Source organism: Melanostigma gelatinosum, assembly GCF_949748355.1.
Source record: "Melanostigma gelatinosum genome assembly, chromosome: 18".
In the NCBI taxonomy this organism is placed as follows: domain Eukaryota; kingdom Metazoa; phylum Chordata; class Actinopteri; order Perciformes; family Zoarcidae; genus Melanostigma; species Melanostigma gelatinosum.
In genome coordinates this window covers 13,069,889-13,086,407 of record NC_136651.1, presented here as the reverse complement: position 1 = coordinate 13,086,407, position 16,519 = coordinate 13,069,889, and the positions used below count along the sequence as shown (strand labels likewise).

The window sequence follows — 16,519 nt, the reverse complement described above, 5'->3', positions numbered from 1 at the left end:
CTGTAGTACACACACAGAGCTGGACCGAGAGAGGAGGAGAGGGTCCCCGCTCGACTGAACGGGGGAGGAGCGCGGGAAATTAAGATGACAAGAGAAGGAGGAGGCCCAGAGGTCAACATGAGGTCATATATGAGGTCAGAGGTCGGACAGGAAGAGCTGTGAGGAAGAAGAGCAGGAGAGAGGAGGAGGAAGAGGAGGAGCTGGGCGACTGGGCAGCAGATATGACATGTCATAGGTTGAGAGACAGACTGAAAGAAGGACGGAGAGAGTCCTGAGCAAAAGACACAATTTTGAGACTGCTTGAGCATTGCAGTGACGTTACAGTGTCTGCTGTCAATCAAGCTTCGTCAGAAGAGAAATTCTGTTTTGTTCTCAGGGCAAGAGCAGAAATAGAGAGTGAAGGATAGAAACAAGGTATGAAGGCCCAGAGCACACTATAATCTGTGTACGAGCACCACTTTGGAGTCGTGCATCCATCCCAGACACACGTGTATGCACACACACACACACACACACACACACACACACACACACACACACACACACACACACACACACACACACACACACACACACACAGACACACGTACACACATGTAATCGAAGCAATCTCAAACATATTTAATTGATATTCAGAAATGACCCACGTCATTGTTGGCTCTTTCGGCCTTGAGTTAATGTCTCTTCTAAAATCCGGTCAGTAAGAGCGAAAAGGGAGTTATCCTCGTGTCTCATATTAAGTAGGAAGAATAAGTACAAATAAATGAGTGGTGCCCCAGTGAGGAAATGCACAGAGGCGGTGTGTTAGTGCATGCTGCACAAGGCCGGGTTCATGGTGGGAGGATGACACCATTGATCAGACCTCAAAACCATCATCTGAGATTCATTATCAATCATAATCATCATCATGTACATGTCATGAGCAAACCACCATGCAGCCCGAGTTCCCTTCAACTTACCCCTTCTGAAAAACGGGGGTCTAATAACTCGTGGCTTGTGCATTAGGCGCGCTGGCCTTTTGTCCGTGACCTCTTGTGGAACAACAGAAACAAGGTCAAATGGCTGTTACCCAGAAAAGTGGAAAGTAAATGAGACTGAGAATTTATAAGCTAAACGTAATAAAGTGAAATGATCGAACCTTGGTGACAGATTAGCTTTACGGTAACGAGCTGGTGTTTACAATACAATATAAGATCTAACCACTTGAGCTGATTTAGAGCACATTTTGCAGTGTAAATGTGGTGGGGGTGATTCGCTGTCCGTTGACAAGTACACTGGTTCGAATATTGACATGTCTTGTGTGATGTTTGACGCGTTTGTGCGTCTTACCATTGAGGACACTGGGGGACAGCAGGGTGGAGTCGCGGTCACCGAGTCGACAGGCGCCCTCCTCTAAAGAACCGGCCGCTGGCTGCGGAGCCTGAGCCTCCAGAGACGTTACGATGTCTGCACGATCAATGTTCTTCAGAGCAGTGTACAGGCTCTCCACTGAGAGGGGAACACGTGGAAACAATCCAGCAGCTGTGACTTACAGCAGTTTGTTTGTACTGATGTTGAAGTCGCTAACATTAGCTATGAGCGAATGTCTGAGAGATATGCAGTGGTGTCGGACTTACTCTTGGCCCTTTTGCCTTCTCTGCTGGCCCACAGGTTGAGCAGGGCAGAGCTTTGGTCCAGCAGGGAGTTTGGATTCTCAATGCGAATCCGATTGATGTCGTCCACACCAAACTGAAGCTCGCGTGCCAACTCTGACGAATGGACAAGTTCAGGTAGATGGAGAGATGAGCACAAAAACAGACGGATACGGTAGATATATATAAGAAGCTCCTTTGATCTTTCATATGACTAACCTGCCCAGCTCAAACCGAGCTGTTCAGAGATGATGTTAATCTTGATCTCAGTCCTCTCCATGGCGTTCACTGTGGCTAAAAATGAAGAAAAAAAAGAGCCACATTAGAAACTAGCTGCCATGCCAGAGTCAACACGACAAATAAGTGGACATTTACTGAATTTAGGAGATTGTATCCCAAAAATAAATAAATGAATAGAGCTTGTCTCAGTCACAATATATTTGGAAAGTCCAGCTGATATTTAATTGATAATATTTCATCCGAATATTTTGGGACATAGTAGACAGATAACTTTGGACAATCCAAATGTGTTATTGGCAAATACTCAAATACTTTCATACGGCTGCTGTTAGATATTTTCTTCCTTTTTGGTTTTTAATAAATCTTCTTTGTCCTAAAAGACTTGACACTGACGTGATAGCAATACTTACCGTGACAAAGCATTGCTCTGTTGAAGGAAATAAGCAATACCCACAACATTGGTTTTTTTGTCCAAATAACCTTCAGGGTTAACACACCATATGGGCTGGGGAGGTTAGAATTTGGGGTTCATTCAGGTGCTCGTCCCACCAATCAAAGTAGCATTCAGTAACTATTACAGAGGGGCCGAGGTGCAACGTAGCAGCGCTGTGTGATAGACAGAAAAGGCCTTTCCTCTTCAACCCACTGCCGACAGCGACGTTTAAACCAACCACAACGGCCATCTTGACTCTGTTCATTTACCACAGGCCAATCAACATGAGGGCTCCTCTGTCTAGCTCCACTGCGAGGTCCTTGCCCATTCCCAGTGCTAAGCTACGGTGCTAATGCCAGCAGTATCTGCTGCCATGCCATTGGAAATCGCAGTGGAGACACTAGCGCCATGCAAACCAATCACAGAAGTCATTCAACTGTTGTGGTGGGACACTCGACACGTTTAGAAAAGGCTATTTGCCACGGTGCTGTTTTGGGTCGTGTTGGGGACGGCTGCTCATCCTTTTGGTCGCACATTCAATGTGAATTCCTCTAACTGCACTGCAAAGATCTCTGGGGCATACTGTAGAGCAATGCATTGCATCCAAGCCTCGGTCTCTGTGCCATGCGTGCACGCGAGACAGATGGGGGGGGGGGGGGAATAGAGAGGGCAGAGTGGGAAGCAAAGGGTTGTGGGTAAAGGGGGCGGTGCAACATTCAGGGCCCCTCTACACCGGGAGAGGGCTGAAGGTCGGGCAGAGAAGGACTCACCCACACCAGGCTTGTTCAGTGCACTGTAGCGTTCCCTCAGGGCGAGGGGGGTTAAGGTCCGCCTGCGCTCCTCGCTTCCAACAACCTTAAAAATAGATACAAAAAACGAAATTATGATTAAATTATACTTATTGTCTCAAATGACATTAATGTAGCACTTTTACTGTTTGGCCCTGACATTAGCGCTACAGAAGGCTCTGGCGGCCTGCTGGTGAAGTGTAAAGTAACATGAATATGAGCATTTGATAGTATCAATAGATTGGACTTTTAAGGGTGGTGGGGGGGGGGGGGTAAATGGGCTAAGCAGTGCTGCATACTTGTTTCGCTATCTATTTCTCTTTGCAGAATTTGAATTGCATGCATACCGGTACATGTTGAATGACTGGACATTTACTTCAACAAAAAAAAAATCCTTTAAGTTTATTTTAAATCATAGACGGTAAATGGACTTAATATAGCACCTTTCTAGTCTTCTGACCACTCAAAGCACTTTACAACATTCACCCATTCACACACACACACACACACGTATACACTGATAACACAGCCTTCACAGACGCATGTGCTGACTGGAGGAACCGGGGCTCGAACAGCCAATCCTTTTTTTTGTGGGTGACCCGCTCTTGGACAAGCCACAAATGATGAAAGGAGTTTCTCCATACAGTATCGTCTTACTGTCCTCTCGCCAATCGGGTGTGGCAAGTAATGGCTGACTCAATCCGACCTCAGACATCACACTTTGCAAGTAAGGCATAGTAACTATAATGTTATACTGTACGGAAAAACCTAAGAAAAACGGACTTCTTAATCGGAGAATGTCACAAAGCGACATCTGTCTCATCAAGCAGATGAACTTCTAGGGAAATTCAAAAAACCAAAGTTTCTGTATGTGTGCTTCTGGGGAGGTGTTTGTAAGCAAGTCCTTACCTTGACACAGGGTGGCATGGCTATGTTTAGGTTACATAGTACGTGCTGTGTGTCCTCGTACTTGGTGCACTTCCGCAGAAAGGACAAAAACCCAACGGCATCCTTGTTACTATCTCTGACCTGACAGAGAGAAATGGCAGAGCGAGAGGCAAAGAGAAAGAAACAGAGAAGAAGAAGGAGAATGTGGAGAGAGAAAATGGAGGAAAAAAGGCAAACCAGAGAAGAGAGAAGAGTGAACATGAAGAGTAAGCAAAGAGAGATGGCGCAAGAAAGGGAGCGAAAGAAAGAGTAAAGATAGGAGGCAGAGCGCGGAGGAAAAGAGGAGGATGATAGAGAGGAAGAGAGAGGAGGAGGAGGAAGAAAAAAACAGATCAGAACGGGTATTAGAGCCCTCCACAATGTCTGGAGCATGTGGCGCAGTAACATGGGACGAGAAGCAGGGGGAAACAGGGATGGAAGCAGTCCACAGGCAGGCGAGAGGGAGAGATTTACCTGCACATTTTACCTGGACGTCTGTCAGACCAGACAGATACAGAGTGACCGTGAGAGAGAGAAAGAGAGACAGTGAGACAGACACGTACAGACAGGCAAGGCCACAAGAAAGGAAGGCAGGCAAAGAAAGTGAGGGAGTCACAGGACATGCAAACAATTACCCAAGAGAGTCGACAGGTAGATAGATAGGTAAGCTGTTCGTTTGCTTGGCTACACCATAATGAGAAGATATGTATCAAAGGAGTCATCGAGCTGATACTGAAGGGTAGTGCGTCAGACACACACAGACGTAAAGACACTGGCAGACAAATAGATGGATTGTCAAATAAAATGAACAAACACGATAAAGAATTACATGGATGTGATAACACATATGAAGAGACAGACATGAAAAAGCACACACAATATGAAAACAGACAAGTTATCTGTGCAAGAGAGGGGGTTTAAACAACATTAATAAAATACAGAAGGTAAAAAAAAAGAAATTTTTTTGAAAAGAAGGACTACTTTTACAGCGATGCATCTGTAACCAAAGGGACACACTTTAAAAAGCAGTGTTCTAATACATATTAGGGAGGTTTTTGTTGTTACAATTAAAATAGAAAAAAAGAACCACAAAAACCAAGGACACACTGTTCAACTTGTCATTTGTTTCGAAAGAATGCTTGACAATTCGACATCCACGAAGAAGAATGGACTCACGGACAACAGACGTACACAGATCAAGAAATGTTTCAATGTGTTAACAATCATCAATAAGAATCATCCTTATTGAAATATCTTCACACTGTATGTACATCCTGTGTAGTGAAGTTCATATGGTATCTGAACCTTAAGATTAGACTTAAAGGTTGAGTCAAATGATTCGAACTTCACAGTTTTTCAGCTGCATTGTAGCTTCTTAGTGGGGTGTTGCAGAGTGAGTGCAGAGAGTACACAGCACTGGCCTGTTATCTAAGCCTTTTGTCAGAGACTGCCTGATAGTAATGACGGTGAAAAGCACACGATAAAACACCGTATGAAGAGGTTGTCTGGGTGGGGGATCAGCAGGTGGGTGATCAGGAGGGACACTGACTAACTGGCTGGGAGGATCCTTGACACACTGAATCCAACAGCTGAACAAACAAAACCACAGTACTGTATGAATATGTAGCGAGTGAGGAAAAAAAGCAGGCGTGTGCACAGTGAGGTAGAGACAGACCTTGACAGAGACGGGCAGCCTGTTGTCTCTGAAGGCCTGGAAGCTGAAGCTGCGAGGCTGCTGGGTGGCCTTCCTGATGGGCACCAGGTTCCCAGAACACTCGAGGTGCAGCGGCATGCCCTCCATCAGCTGTGGAAAGTTTCACAAAATGTTAGGGGCCAAAAGAGGTGAAATGATGAGTCGGTTAAATCGATAACTTCGACCGACAGACACATGATTCGCAACTATTTTGTTCATCGCTTCGGTCGTTTTTCAAGCAGAAACACTCAATCAATTCCAATGTTCTCGGATTCCAGCCTCTCAAATGAGAGGACTTCCTGCTTTTCTTTCTCATATATCATTGTAATCTAAATATTTTTAGCTATTTTTGGCATTGAGCTGCAGCCCCAGACAAGATAAATCAAATCAGTAATGGAGTCTGAGAAAGATTAGACCCCTTGTGAAACAGCCAGAATGTGGATTGATATCATAAGACACAGACTCCTACTCCTCTGTAGAAAACGATCTACTTGCAGGGTCATGCCTCCCAAGATGCAGGAGATTTTGGGAGCAATGCTAGCGATGGCGTTAGCGGTCTTTCTTTTCGTCATGCAAAGACAAATAACTGCTTCTTTCAAGTGGCCGTTTGTGCTGTGAAATATTGAAATGAGTATCTGAATAAATTCGGGGTTGTGTATTACGAATTAGCCATGTTTTAAGTTTGAGGTTGCCGTAACAGATGCTAGCTTTCTGCAACACCTTGTCCTTTCTGCACCTCGGCAACATTTTGCATTGCCACTGTGCTGACCTCGATGTCTCGACTGCGGGCCACTTCGGTGAAGTTTTCATGCAGCTCCAGTGTTTTGTCCATCTTGTCATCTGTCATGCAGTAACAACGCAAGCGTCCCTCCCGTGCTTCATTCATCTTAGCAAAAACAACAAACTTGGCCATGTATGGAACGGCCATCAGCTCCTGGTACAGCAAATTGCCAAAGGTCACTGCCTCTGCCGTGCGTGGGCAATCTGCCAGCCAGAATCTGGATAAGGTAGGAGAGGAGAAATAAGAACCGTGCAAGAGAGCAGGGAACACAACCCGGCCGATGATGACGCATTTGCCTTGACTACTGCTGAGGCGCTCACCTTGCAGAAACATTGGTGGTGAAGTTGGCACAGCTGTGGGCGTACATTAGCTTGGTGGTTCCAGTGATGTCCTCCCACTGAGCTGGTGCTGTGCCGCCTGAGACAAAAACAACCCCACCGTGTTCATTCATGGCCCCGAATAACCAAGGCAACAGATGCCTACATACATTTTTTTTTGCAGAATTGAAGAGAATCCTACCGATGACACTGCAGAGGAGGCGCAGGCTGGTGGTGTCACCCTCCCCGGCATCCCGAGGACTCTCCCGCCACGATGGCGGCAAAGGGATGCGCAACCCGATCGGGCGGTGAAATTTGCGTCGGCGCGGCTCGATGGTGACCACTGGGCTGAAGGTCGCCTGGTTACCAAGATGCCGAGTCAGCATTTCATCAGGGATCGGCTGCGCCTGCGGAGGGAAACGGTACAGGGGGTAGAAGCTTATTAATAAGCGGGGTGCCCGAAAAAAAGACAAGTTTAAAGGATATGGAGTTGAAGAAGGCTGGGTGCACAAAGAAAGATAAACTCAAGCACAAACACTGTCTATAAAAGTTGCGGTAAGTAGAGGTGATCCAAACGGAGAGGAAACAGGCAGGAAATAGAAATAAGGGGAGGATACAAAACAAAAACACACAGAGCAACACATGTGCAATAGACTGAAACATCAAACTCACAGCCATACTCACACATGCAACCAATTCATATTTCACACCTGACCCAACTCAGATCAGTGCATCAGCTCGGTCAGTGTGGCTCACAACTTAAATCAGGCAACTGAGGAGTGATGAATGGCTGGATAAAAGAAAAAACATAAACAGAGCAGCATCAGGCAAAGCAAAACTCAGACCCATGCAGTTTCCTGAAATAACATCAGTGCTGTGACAAATCAGTGCTCTGACAGACAATGTAAACAATGCACGTCGAAGTGACCGAAATAACTGAAATGTAGAACCCATAATCTCTCTGTCACGAAGAACAAAACCAAGCGGAGGTGTTGGGTGAAAAGAGACAGTCAGCGTGAGTTCCCATGTGTGTGTGTCTGTGGAGGTCTGGATGAGTGACAGTCTGCCACACATTTGCCAAAAAAAGCTCCCGTTTGGCAGGAAAGACAGCACATATTGCAAATGCTAATTTAGAAACGGTGCAGTGTGATATTAGTTCTGGGCAAATGTATTATTGTATCGTCGCACTTCACGTCATTGTCGTACTTTAAAGGCCCTGGAAACCTATTTTTTCAATCACGGGTTTAATATTTAAAAACGTTGGTTGATGAATATAGCCATGAATATTAAATGTCACAGAGAAATGATAAAAAAAATTCAAACCTAGATACAACAGGTAGAGGCTAATGTTTCACAACATAAAGGACCATACCAGTGTTTTTGAATATTTTAGCCATTTACTACAACCGTGCATATTTTCCAGTATTGCTAACGTTTCTAAGACATATCATAGTGCTTAGGATTTTTTATATGTTCCTCATGTCTTCATGAGGTAGCTGTTGGTTTGAGTTCAGTTTCAGCAAAAGCTAATTTGGTGTTCTCCATGATGAATTAACTCAAGCTAATACATACCGTCATTAAATCAACAGAAACGAATGACTTTACCAAATGAAAGGAAAATGACATTAAAAAAAAGAAACAGACTCAAAAATGGATTCGCTGCTCGTCATAGACGCAACAACTGATACGACAATTCATGACCTTTCCTTCAAACATGACGATTCTGCAATCGCAATGACTGCTAGCACTACTCATATTCATGCTCGTCATTTGTTCAACGCACAGAACGTCAAACTTCAGGATATAAAGTGTATGAAATCTCAACTCCAAGAGACCGAATGCAGCACAAACTGAAATGTCGCAGTTGGCACAGACGATTGAGTCACAGACTGAGAGTCATCTGTTTGGTAATTCAAACATCTGTCCTCAGTCATTTCTGAAAAAAAGCACCAGATTTCCTCTGTTGTGCAAGCAAAATAACAAACACCCAAGAGATAACAAGGGATGTAAAGGATCTGTCATGTTTGTGTCTGCAACTCCCTCTCCTCTTCATTATTCCTGCTCAGACACGACGCTCTCTGTTTCCTCTTCTTACCTGCAGCCCCAGTCTCACTCTCTTGGTGACGGCCATCTCAGGGAAGATGGCCTCGACGCGGGGCACCAGCTTACTGGTCAACTGGCCGCCCTCGGGACCAATCAGATCGCTCTCCTGCTGAACACGGGAGACCACAGCGAAGTAGAGGGGGAAGTCGGTGGAGATGATCCGACGGATTCTCTTCTTCTCCAGCTCGTCGTGACTCTCCAAGTCTGAATGCGGGAAGGAGTGAGGAGGGAGAGAGGGAAGACAAAGGTCAGAAATGGCATAAATAGACACTGCAATTCCAGTGTCATACATCAAGATTGAGACTGACTTATCTGCAACTGCAACTGCATCACACTGACCTTCATCCATGCCGTTCAGAATAGTTTCCAGCACTTCGTCACCATAGCGATTGCGATGTTCCTTCCAGACTGAGCCATTTTCGCTGCGGAGGACCACGAGCTCTCGGTCCCCTCGTCCAAGCGAGGCAAAGTGGGGGATTTCTACTATTACTGGCCTGTGAAAGAAAAAAAAACAGAATAATGTCCGGTTTTGATTCAGGTTTCAGGCCTTCAACAACAACAAAAAGAAGACAAAATTGAGTTTGTGATCAAAAAAATTCAATATATTTTGTAACCTTATTAGACAAATCAACAATATCCAATTTTGTTCTGTTTCAACACAGTTTCTAGGATTATACCATCATTTGCAGCATTGCCCTGAGATATACAGACCTATTAATCTCCAATAGGTGGCACCATAATCATCAGCTTGTAATTTATTTTCAAATGACACAAAATATAGCACATTATTGTCATTTTCTTCAACAAATCCAGTGCACGTCATTCTTCCTACAACTGCTAATTCATTTCAAAACAAATGAAAAAAAAAGAAAAATTTCAGGAAAGTAGTAATGAAACAGAAAACGTTGTGCAAACATTTCACATATTTCACATTTCATTCCTTTCAATCAAATATTACCCACAAAAAGAGAATATGAGCAAACATAAATGCACATATGGGCTGACACGAAATTGTCCTTGACAAGTGATTTTTTTCATGACGGCCATAAAGCTGACCAAATAGAGCAAATATAACAAGTACAAAGTTGACTCACCCAAGGAACTGCATACTTGATGGCCCGAGGGAGATGATTCGGCTAGCGAGCCCCTCCCCCTCCACCAGCGGAGGAGGTGTGGTCAGCTTCTGAGGTTTGACCAGGCGGCAGGTGATGCGTGTTGGTGCAGTGCAGGTCCGAGGAGGAATGATAACTCGCAGGCCGTGGTGTCTGCTGCCTCGCATGGAGCCTCCTCGAGCATCCACCATGAAGCTCACCAGGAAGCTGAGAGTCAAACAGTGGAACGATAATTGAATGAAAAGGGTTCAGATGATCAATTAATCACCTTTAAACGTTGTTATTATGGTCAAGATGTATTTCTCATTAAATACTATAACATGTAGCAATCAATACTGGTCTTTCCTAAGGGAAATTCTTGCACAGAATGAGACGGAAGGATTATTCATTTGTGGTTTGGAATTGATCCGGTCTCTGTTGGAGTCTTTCATAAAGGAAACACCAAGTCACTGTGTGGGTGCCCTTTTCACTGGACTGGCTTAAGACAGGCCATCTGGAGCGGCCACTAAGTGCATCAGACAGGCAGCTTCATACAGAAGTGTGTGTGCGTGTGTGTGTGTGTGTGTGTAGCAGCGTGACTTTCATCTCAGGAGTTCCATCTTTTCTTACTTCCTTCATATTCTGCTTTTTATATGCCGACTCATTGTGCTGTGCATGAATTATGACTGAGCATACTTAATAAAATAATGTTAAGAATTTGTTGGAAATTCCTTAATTACATGTGTTTTGTGCAATAACGATATAAACAATGTGCAAACGCAGTGACAGTTGAAATAGTCGATGATCATTTATGTGTTATCCAGTTTGCAGTACAAATTCTAGCCTCGATTTGATAGAAAACAGCACTGTGTCTGCAACGATGTTGGCATTTGCTAGCACTGTAGGAGGTGGGGTGGTGGGCGGAGAATCCGTGGTTCAGACTTGGCATTCACTGATGTTTCGATATCACCGCTATCACGACATCAGCAGTGATCGGTGTTCATAGAAGACGAAGGATGATTCTGCAAAGTGCAGCATTCTCAGTCGTGAGTTTGTGAATATGCTAATAATTCCTCCCTTTAGAAATCTGTGGTTTGTCACTCCTAACTAAGCGATTATTATTTAATCAAAACATTTCAAGATTGCCGAATGCTCAAATCAGACCCCTGTCTCTCACATACCATACATGTACACGATATATATGTGAGTCTACATTCTAAATTCAGAGTAGTCTTTGAGTGGTTTTCACATTGATTTATTAAATTTATACTGCCCTTGCATGCATTCTGTACTTTAAATAACACAGAAAAAATTGCCAAAATCTCTCGTTCATGATGAGTCTGACAAGCAGCATCAATCGATAGCATAATTTAGTGTTATATAATACGAGGATTATTATTATAGCTGACCCAGTGTGAATCGGGCTGGCCACGGGGCTGACGTTGTCTGACGTCTCTGTCGCCGGGCTGCTCGGGATAAGAGAGTCTTCATCATACTCCTTTGGCAGGGGGATGGGGGTGTGCTGAGGTCAGAGAGGCAGAGAGGCAGTTCAATAACCATGACTGAAAAGATTAAGGCAGAGAAAAGCTGGAGGGAACGACGGAGAAAAGACAGGCAGAGAAAAGGAGAGAGAGGAGAAGGTGATAAAAGAAATTACAGCACAATGAGCTGAGTGAGACAAAAAAGAGAGGAAACCTGAAAAAGAGGAGACAATCTCACAGAAGAGACGGAAACTAAAAGTAGAGATAAAAATAAGCTTTAAACAAATGCTGACAAAATGCAATGCATCCTCGAAACACAAAGGGCTAGAAGCCTACCTGATCCAGCAGTACAGTCTCTGGGGACACGCAAGGGATCCTGGGAATAGCAGGAGAATATGGCCTGTAGGAGAGGAGGAGAGGATTATGTAAGGCATGAAACAGCTGACTATTATCCTGCAATAAAGATCATTTGGTCTCATTCTTCTCAGAATTTAGAACAGAGGTACTGTAAATGAACTATGCCAGCCGCTCAATGGCTCACTCAATCCCATTTGATAACATTTGTTACATTAGATATTGTTGAACATAAATCAAAACAATAAACCAGGCAACACAAATGCAGAAAGGCGAGTACACAATGACTTACGTGGTACCGATGCCACCCTCGAAGTCTCTCAGGGTTTTCTTTGGAGAGAGGAAGTCATCGTCCTGGTCCTTGAAGTCATCAAGCTTCAAATAGCGTCCTCCATCCATCCCGAGCAACTCGTCTCCTGTGGGCAAAATAAAGAGGTGAGAAAGGTGGAAGAGGATCAAAGAGGAAACGGCAAAGAACGGGCAAAGAACAGGTTGCACATAAAGAATTAAGAGAGAAGAGGACGAGACCGGGGAAATACAGGGCAAAATGATGCTGATCTCAGCGCTCAACGTCTTCCACTCAGTTATAAAATGTCTTAAAATCAAGTAAGAAATCTGCCAATGGAATTCCCCATTTTGATTCCATTTTAATGAGTGACAGTTTCTTGAACTGTGGTTGGCCTCGCTGAATCAAAATAATGTCACTTGATTGGATTCTCAATCGACGTAAGTAGTCGTCGTGGTGGTAGTAGTTAACCACCACCATCCTTCCCATCCCTTCATGAGAACCACAGAAGAAGAAAAAAAGGCCACAAAGCAATCTAAAATATTTTAGTCTGAGCGATGGAGTCAAAACCAACAACAACCAGAGCAAATGGAAACGAAAGGAGTGAAAGAAGAGGACTGGAAAGACAGTGAATTTGAAGACAGTTGAAGACACTGCACGGACGGCAAACTGCAAGGGACACCTGGTGACAGCGTTTTTAGTGAGCATGCCCATTAAAGATGAAATCACATGTGGTGATGGTTGTTTCTGTGTAGGAGAAAACACCTCAATTATTAAGGAGGAATGATATTGAAATAATATACCATAACAACAATATTAAACGACAAACCACTTCAGGAAACAGAGTTGTTCGCAGACATTTAAACATTCATTCGTACAAGCTGTACAGGTAAACACAAACATGTGAAAGAAGAAAAAGCAATACGATTAAACGACAACAAGTCTGTGTGAAAAAATGCTTCAAAACAGAAAGACGACTGCATGAGCAGCAACTGTGCGTGTGGAGCGTCACAGCTTGGGGACAGCGTGTGTGTAATTTAGCTTGTTGATCAATTAGCCTGTAAAAGGTAGGAGCACTCATTTTCATAATGGCTGGTTTGGAAGGGAGCCGCTCGTCTTTTAAATGCAGAGGTACTGGAGTTCCGGCAATAATGAGTCCACGAACAGATGTGCATTGAACGCTGGTAAAAAAAAAAGGAAAATGTCGTGACTACATGCTGATGAAAAGCAACCGGCACATTTTTTTTTAAATAAATCTCTGAGCAAGAGGGAGAGGGATAAAGATAGAGAGGATAAAGATGCAGAAGAGCAAACAGGGCTGGAGTTGAGAGCAGAGTCAGAGAAACTGATTAAAAAGACAATTAGTGACGCACAGAGAAAATGAGAATTGCAATGAAGGCACAAGTTCACTAGCCACCGGACCGGACAAGCCAGAGACACAGACACAATCCTACCTAAAGTTAGCTGGGCAACCCCTACAAAACAAACAGAAAAAGGGTGTTATAAACAGTCATGAACATATTTAAATTCATGGTGGTGCTTTGATGTGTCAGAGTACCTCCCATACAGTCTTCTTCTACCAAAAAGAAAGAAGCAAATCAGGGCTGAACATTAAATATCAAAGCTGTACAGCTGATGGGATAGCCTACCTTCATCCTCCGAAACATCCAAAATCTCATCTACTGTCTCAGGGAAACTCATCCGATGCTTCTCTGTGGTGATCTGTGTAGAGCAGAGGGAGGACGCAAGAGAGAGAGATATGAAAATATTTATGATATGGAAAATGCAGGATTATTTTGCAAGCAGCTGAGGGAGCTGAACCTGATCAAGACAGGACAATTGTTCGATTGAACGTCTGAGTCGTGGTGTGTCAGGGCTACTTCTTTCTCTGGGTTCTGGTGTAACCACGTTGTGAACCATGCATGATGTGTTGCTCACCGCGGAGACAGACTCCTCGGTGACCAGTTTGAGCACATCGATGACAGAGATGTAACCCAGACGCTTAGCGATACCCAGGGGAGACGTCCCATTCTGTACCGGGACAGATGAGAAACATAAAGCACAATATTTTGATCATCAATTTTTAACTGAAGCATTTAATTCTTTCGATGGGAAGTCTTAAAAAAAATGACATTTTCACAACATCTGTTATTTCGCGCAAATGATTTCATAATGTGATAAACCGCTAAGTTGTTTAACATTAAATCAAAATGCAAAAGCAGAAATACTGAACTGATGTCTACGCATAAAGTCATTGATTGCAAAAAACTACAAATCTAGTGCCTTATTAATTACGTGGGTCATATAAGACCCATCAGACAAATACAAACACAAAAAACATGTTTGTATATTTATAATTGATATCGTTTATAAGTATTGTTATTACAGCTGTGGTAAGGTGAATGCTTTCAATGTGGAATAAGAAATATGTTACTTGTAAAATAATAGAAATTGCAAAAATATAAAACAGTATCATCTGCATAAAGGGATGATGAATGGTGACTGGAGACAAGGGGACACTCATATGCATTCCACAATAGAATCTCCCTGAGCGGTTCATACTGTTTACAATCACCACTGAGGGGTGAGGCATCTTCATCTTAAAACAAAAACTAAATCCTGTCGGCCCTCTTGAAGGCAGTGTGACAGTAGAGGGATATTTCAGGACAGTATATTGACTTTCTCCCTTAAGAATATGATGTGGTCAACATTGTCTGATTGGTTTTCCTAAATTATGTCTGTCAAGCCATTTGAATCATGTTGTACTGCACATCAGGTGTAAGGCATGCCTTCAAAGAGTCATTAGTTATTTGTTTTTCACGCTCTCTATAAAGCATGTTGGCCCAGAGACATCAGTGTGCAGGCAAGAGGGAATGACCAGTGTTGAGAGGAAGATTATAACAGGAGAAGGTGTCCCTAAAGGATTCTCACCGTAGTAATCTCATTGGGCGGGGCTCCGTGTTTCAACAACATGGTGACGATATCGGTATGGCCCTGCTGAGCGGCCTGGTGCAGAGGCGTGTAGCCCAACTGGAGCATTAAAGAGGAAGGATGGTCAGACAAAATGACAATAAACATACTTATATGTTATTATACAAGTGAGAGAGAGAGAAATCCTTTACCCTTGTCTTGCTATTCACATGAGCCTGCTGCTGCAGAAGGAACTTCACCATCTTGATGTTGCCATAGTGACAGGCCACATGAAGGGGTGTGTAGCCCATCTGAGACGAGGAGAGAGAGAGAAAGAGATGTCTATAAAGGGGCCTTGTGCAAACACTTGTACAAACTACAGTGAGTATGCAGAATTGAAGGCTCATCACCTACTAAATCCATTTCTATGTTGTCTTACAGATGACTCATAGATTTTATATGCATTTTTAATGTCTTGGACACCAATGAGCTCGAGTGACAAACCCACATGCTGTAAATTAAATATTCAGATTATATTTTATTCATTTAATGAAAACATTAAGTCATATCAAATTGCTGTCCGCTTCTTCATTCCCAGATAGACAGAGAATTGTCGAGCTAGGCACATGGCAAACCATCCAACTCTGAGATGAAAAATAAATGTGAATAGAAAATAAAAGACAAATTTCTTCATGTCCTGAAGTCAGAGACTACATTATGACACTGCTTCCATCAGAAAAGTGGAATAAGGTGAATCAGTGTCATCTATTTACTCATCTTACACAGTAATATTCTGTGTACCAGAGGAGACTGTGGAACGTACCCGTGAAGCAGCGTAAACAGACGCTCCTTGTTTGACCAATGTGTCAGCGATTCCCACGTGACCTTCCTGAGCCACAAGATGCAGAGGGGTCAACCCGCTCTAAAAGACAGAAAGGACGGCAAAGCAAAGGATCATTTTTTCATGTCGAAAAGCTTCGTAAATGAACTTTCACTCTCTGGGACTGACACGTTTTGATCCATTCTAATACCACACCTTGTTTCCCAGATTAACGTTGGCCTGTTTGGCGATGAGCAGGCCCACCATGTCCGCCCGCCCCTCCTGTGAAGCCAGGTGTAGGGGCGTGATGCCCTGGAGGGACTCTACATTGGGTGTTGCCCCATTCTGCAGCAGACAACTAGCCACCTCCATCTGGTTCTGCTTGGCCGCTATGTGCAGGGAAGTGTATCCGTTCTGTCAGGAGAAACAAACAAGGGCATACAGTAACGCACAGGAGTGTGGCATCGCTTTTCTTAGCACTGTCCACGTCTAATTTTGGATTCAAACTTGAAGGCTGTCGTGATGATGAGAGTGCTTCGGAGTACAAAAGGTTGTCATGTAAGTTACTGTATGTTTAGGTATCGCACACGCATTTGAGCTCTTTCGGTATTGTGTGTCAGCGATGGGTTGGGCATGCTGTGTTGGCCTGCCTGTGTGAGTACGT

At 43.8% G+C, this 16,519-nt stretch overlaps 1 protein-coding gene across 1 annotated transcript in view; it reads right to left on the bottom strand.

The window, feature by feature from the left end:
• Positions 1-16,519, bottom strand: part of ank1b (ankyrin 1, erythrocytic b) — a gene marked incomplete at both ends in the record, with an annotated part of 59,451 nt that overhangs the window by 6,159 nt on the left and 36,773 nt on the right. Inside the window, 23 exons of the mRNA XM_079288903.1 lie at positions 960-1,031; positions 1,330-1,488; positions 1,617-1,748; positions 1,851-1,925; positions 3,075-3,159; positions 4,002-4,121; positions 5,695-5,823; positions 6,482-6,710; positions 6,814-6,910; positions 7,013-7,217; positions 8,906-9,117; positions 9,253-9,407; positions 10,008-10,232; positions 11,414-11,526; positions 11,822-11,885; positions 12,132-12,255; positions 13,580-13,600; positions 13,775-13,847; positions 14,064-14,156; positions 15,057-15,155; positions 15,248-15,346; positions 15,859-15,957; positions 16,072-16,269. Coding sequence (XP_079145029.1) covers positions 960-1,031; positions 1,330-1,488; positions 1,617-1,748; positions 1,851-1,925; positions 3,075-3,159; positions 4,002-4,121; positions 5,695-5,823; positions 6,482-6,710; positions 6,814-6,910; positions 7,013-7,217; positions 8,906-9,117; positions 9,253-9,407; positions 10,008-10,232; positions 11,414-11,526; positions 11,822-11,885; positions 12,132-12,255; positions 13,580-13,600; positions 13,775-13,847; positions 14,064-14,156; positions 15,057-15,155; positions 15,248-15,346; positions 15,859-15,957; positions 16,072-16,269 — 2,878 coding nt within the window. The remainder of the gene's footprint in view (positions 1-959; positions 1,032-1,329; positions 1,489-1,616; positions 1,749-1,850; positions 1,926-3,074; positions 3,160-4,001; positions 4,122-5,694; positions 5,824-6,481; positions 6,711-6,813; positions 6,911-7,012; positions 7,218-8,905; positions 9,118-9,252; positions 9,408-10,007; positions 10,233-11,413; positions 11,527-11,821; positions 11,886-12,131; positions 12,256-13,579; positions 13,601-13,774; positions 13,848-14,063; positions 14,157-15,056; positions 15,156-15,247; positions 15,347-15,858; positions 15,958-16,071; positions 16,270-16,519) is intronic.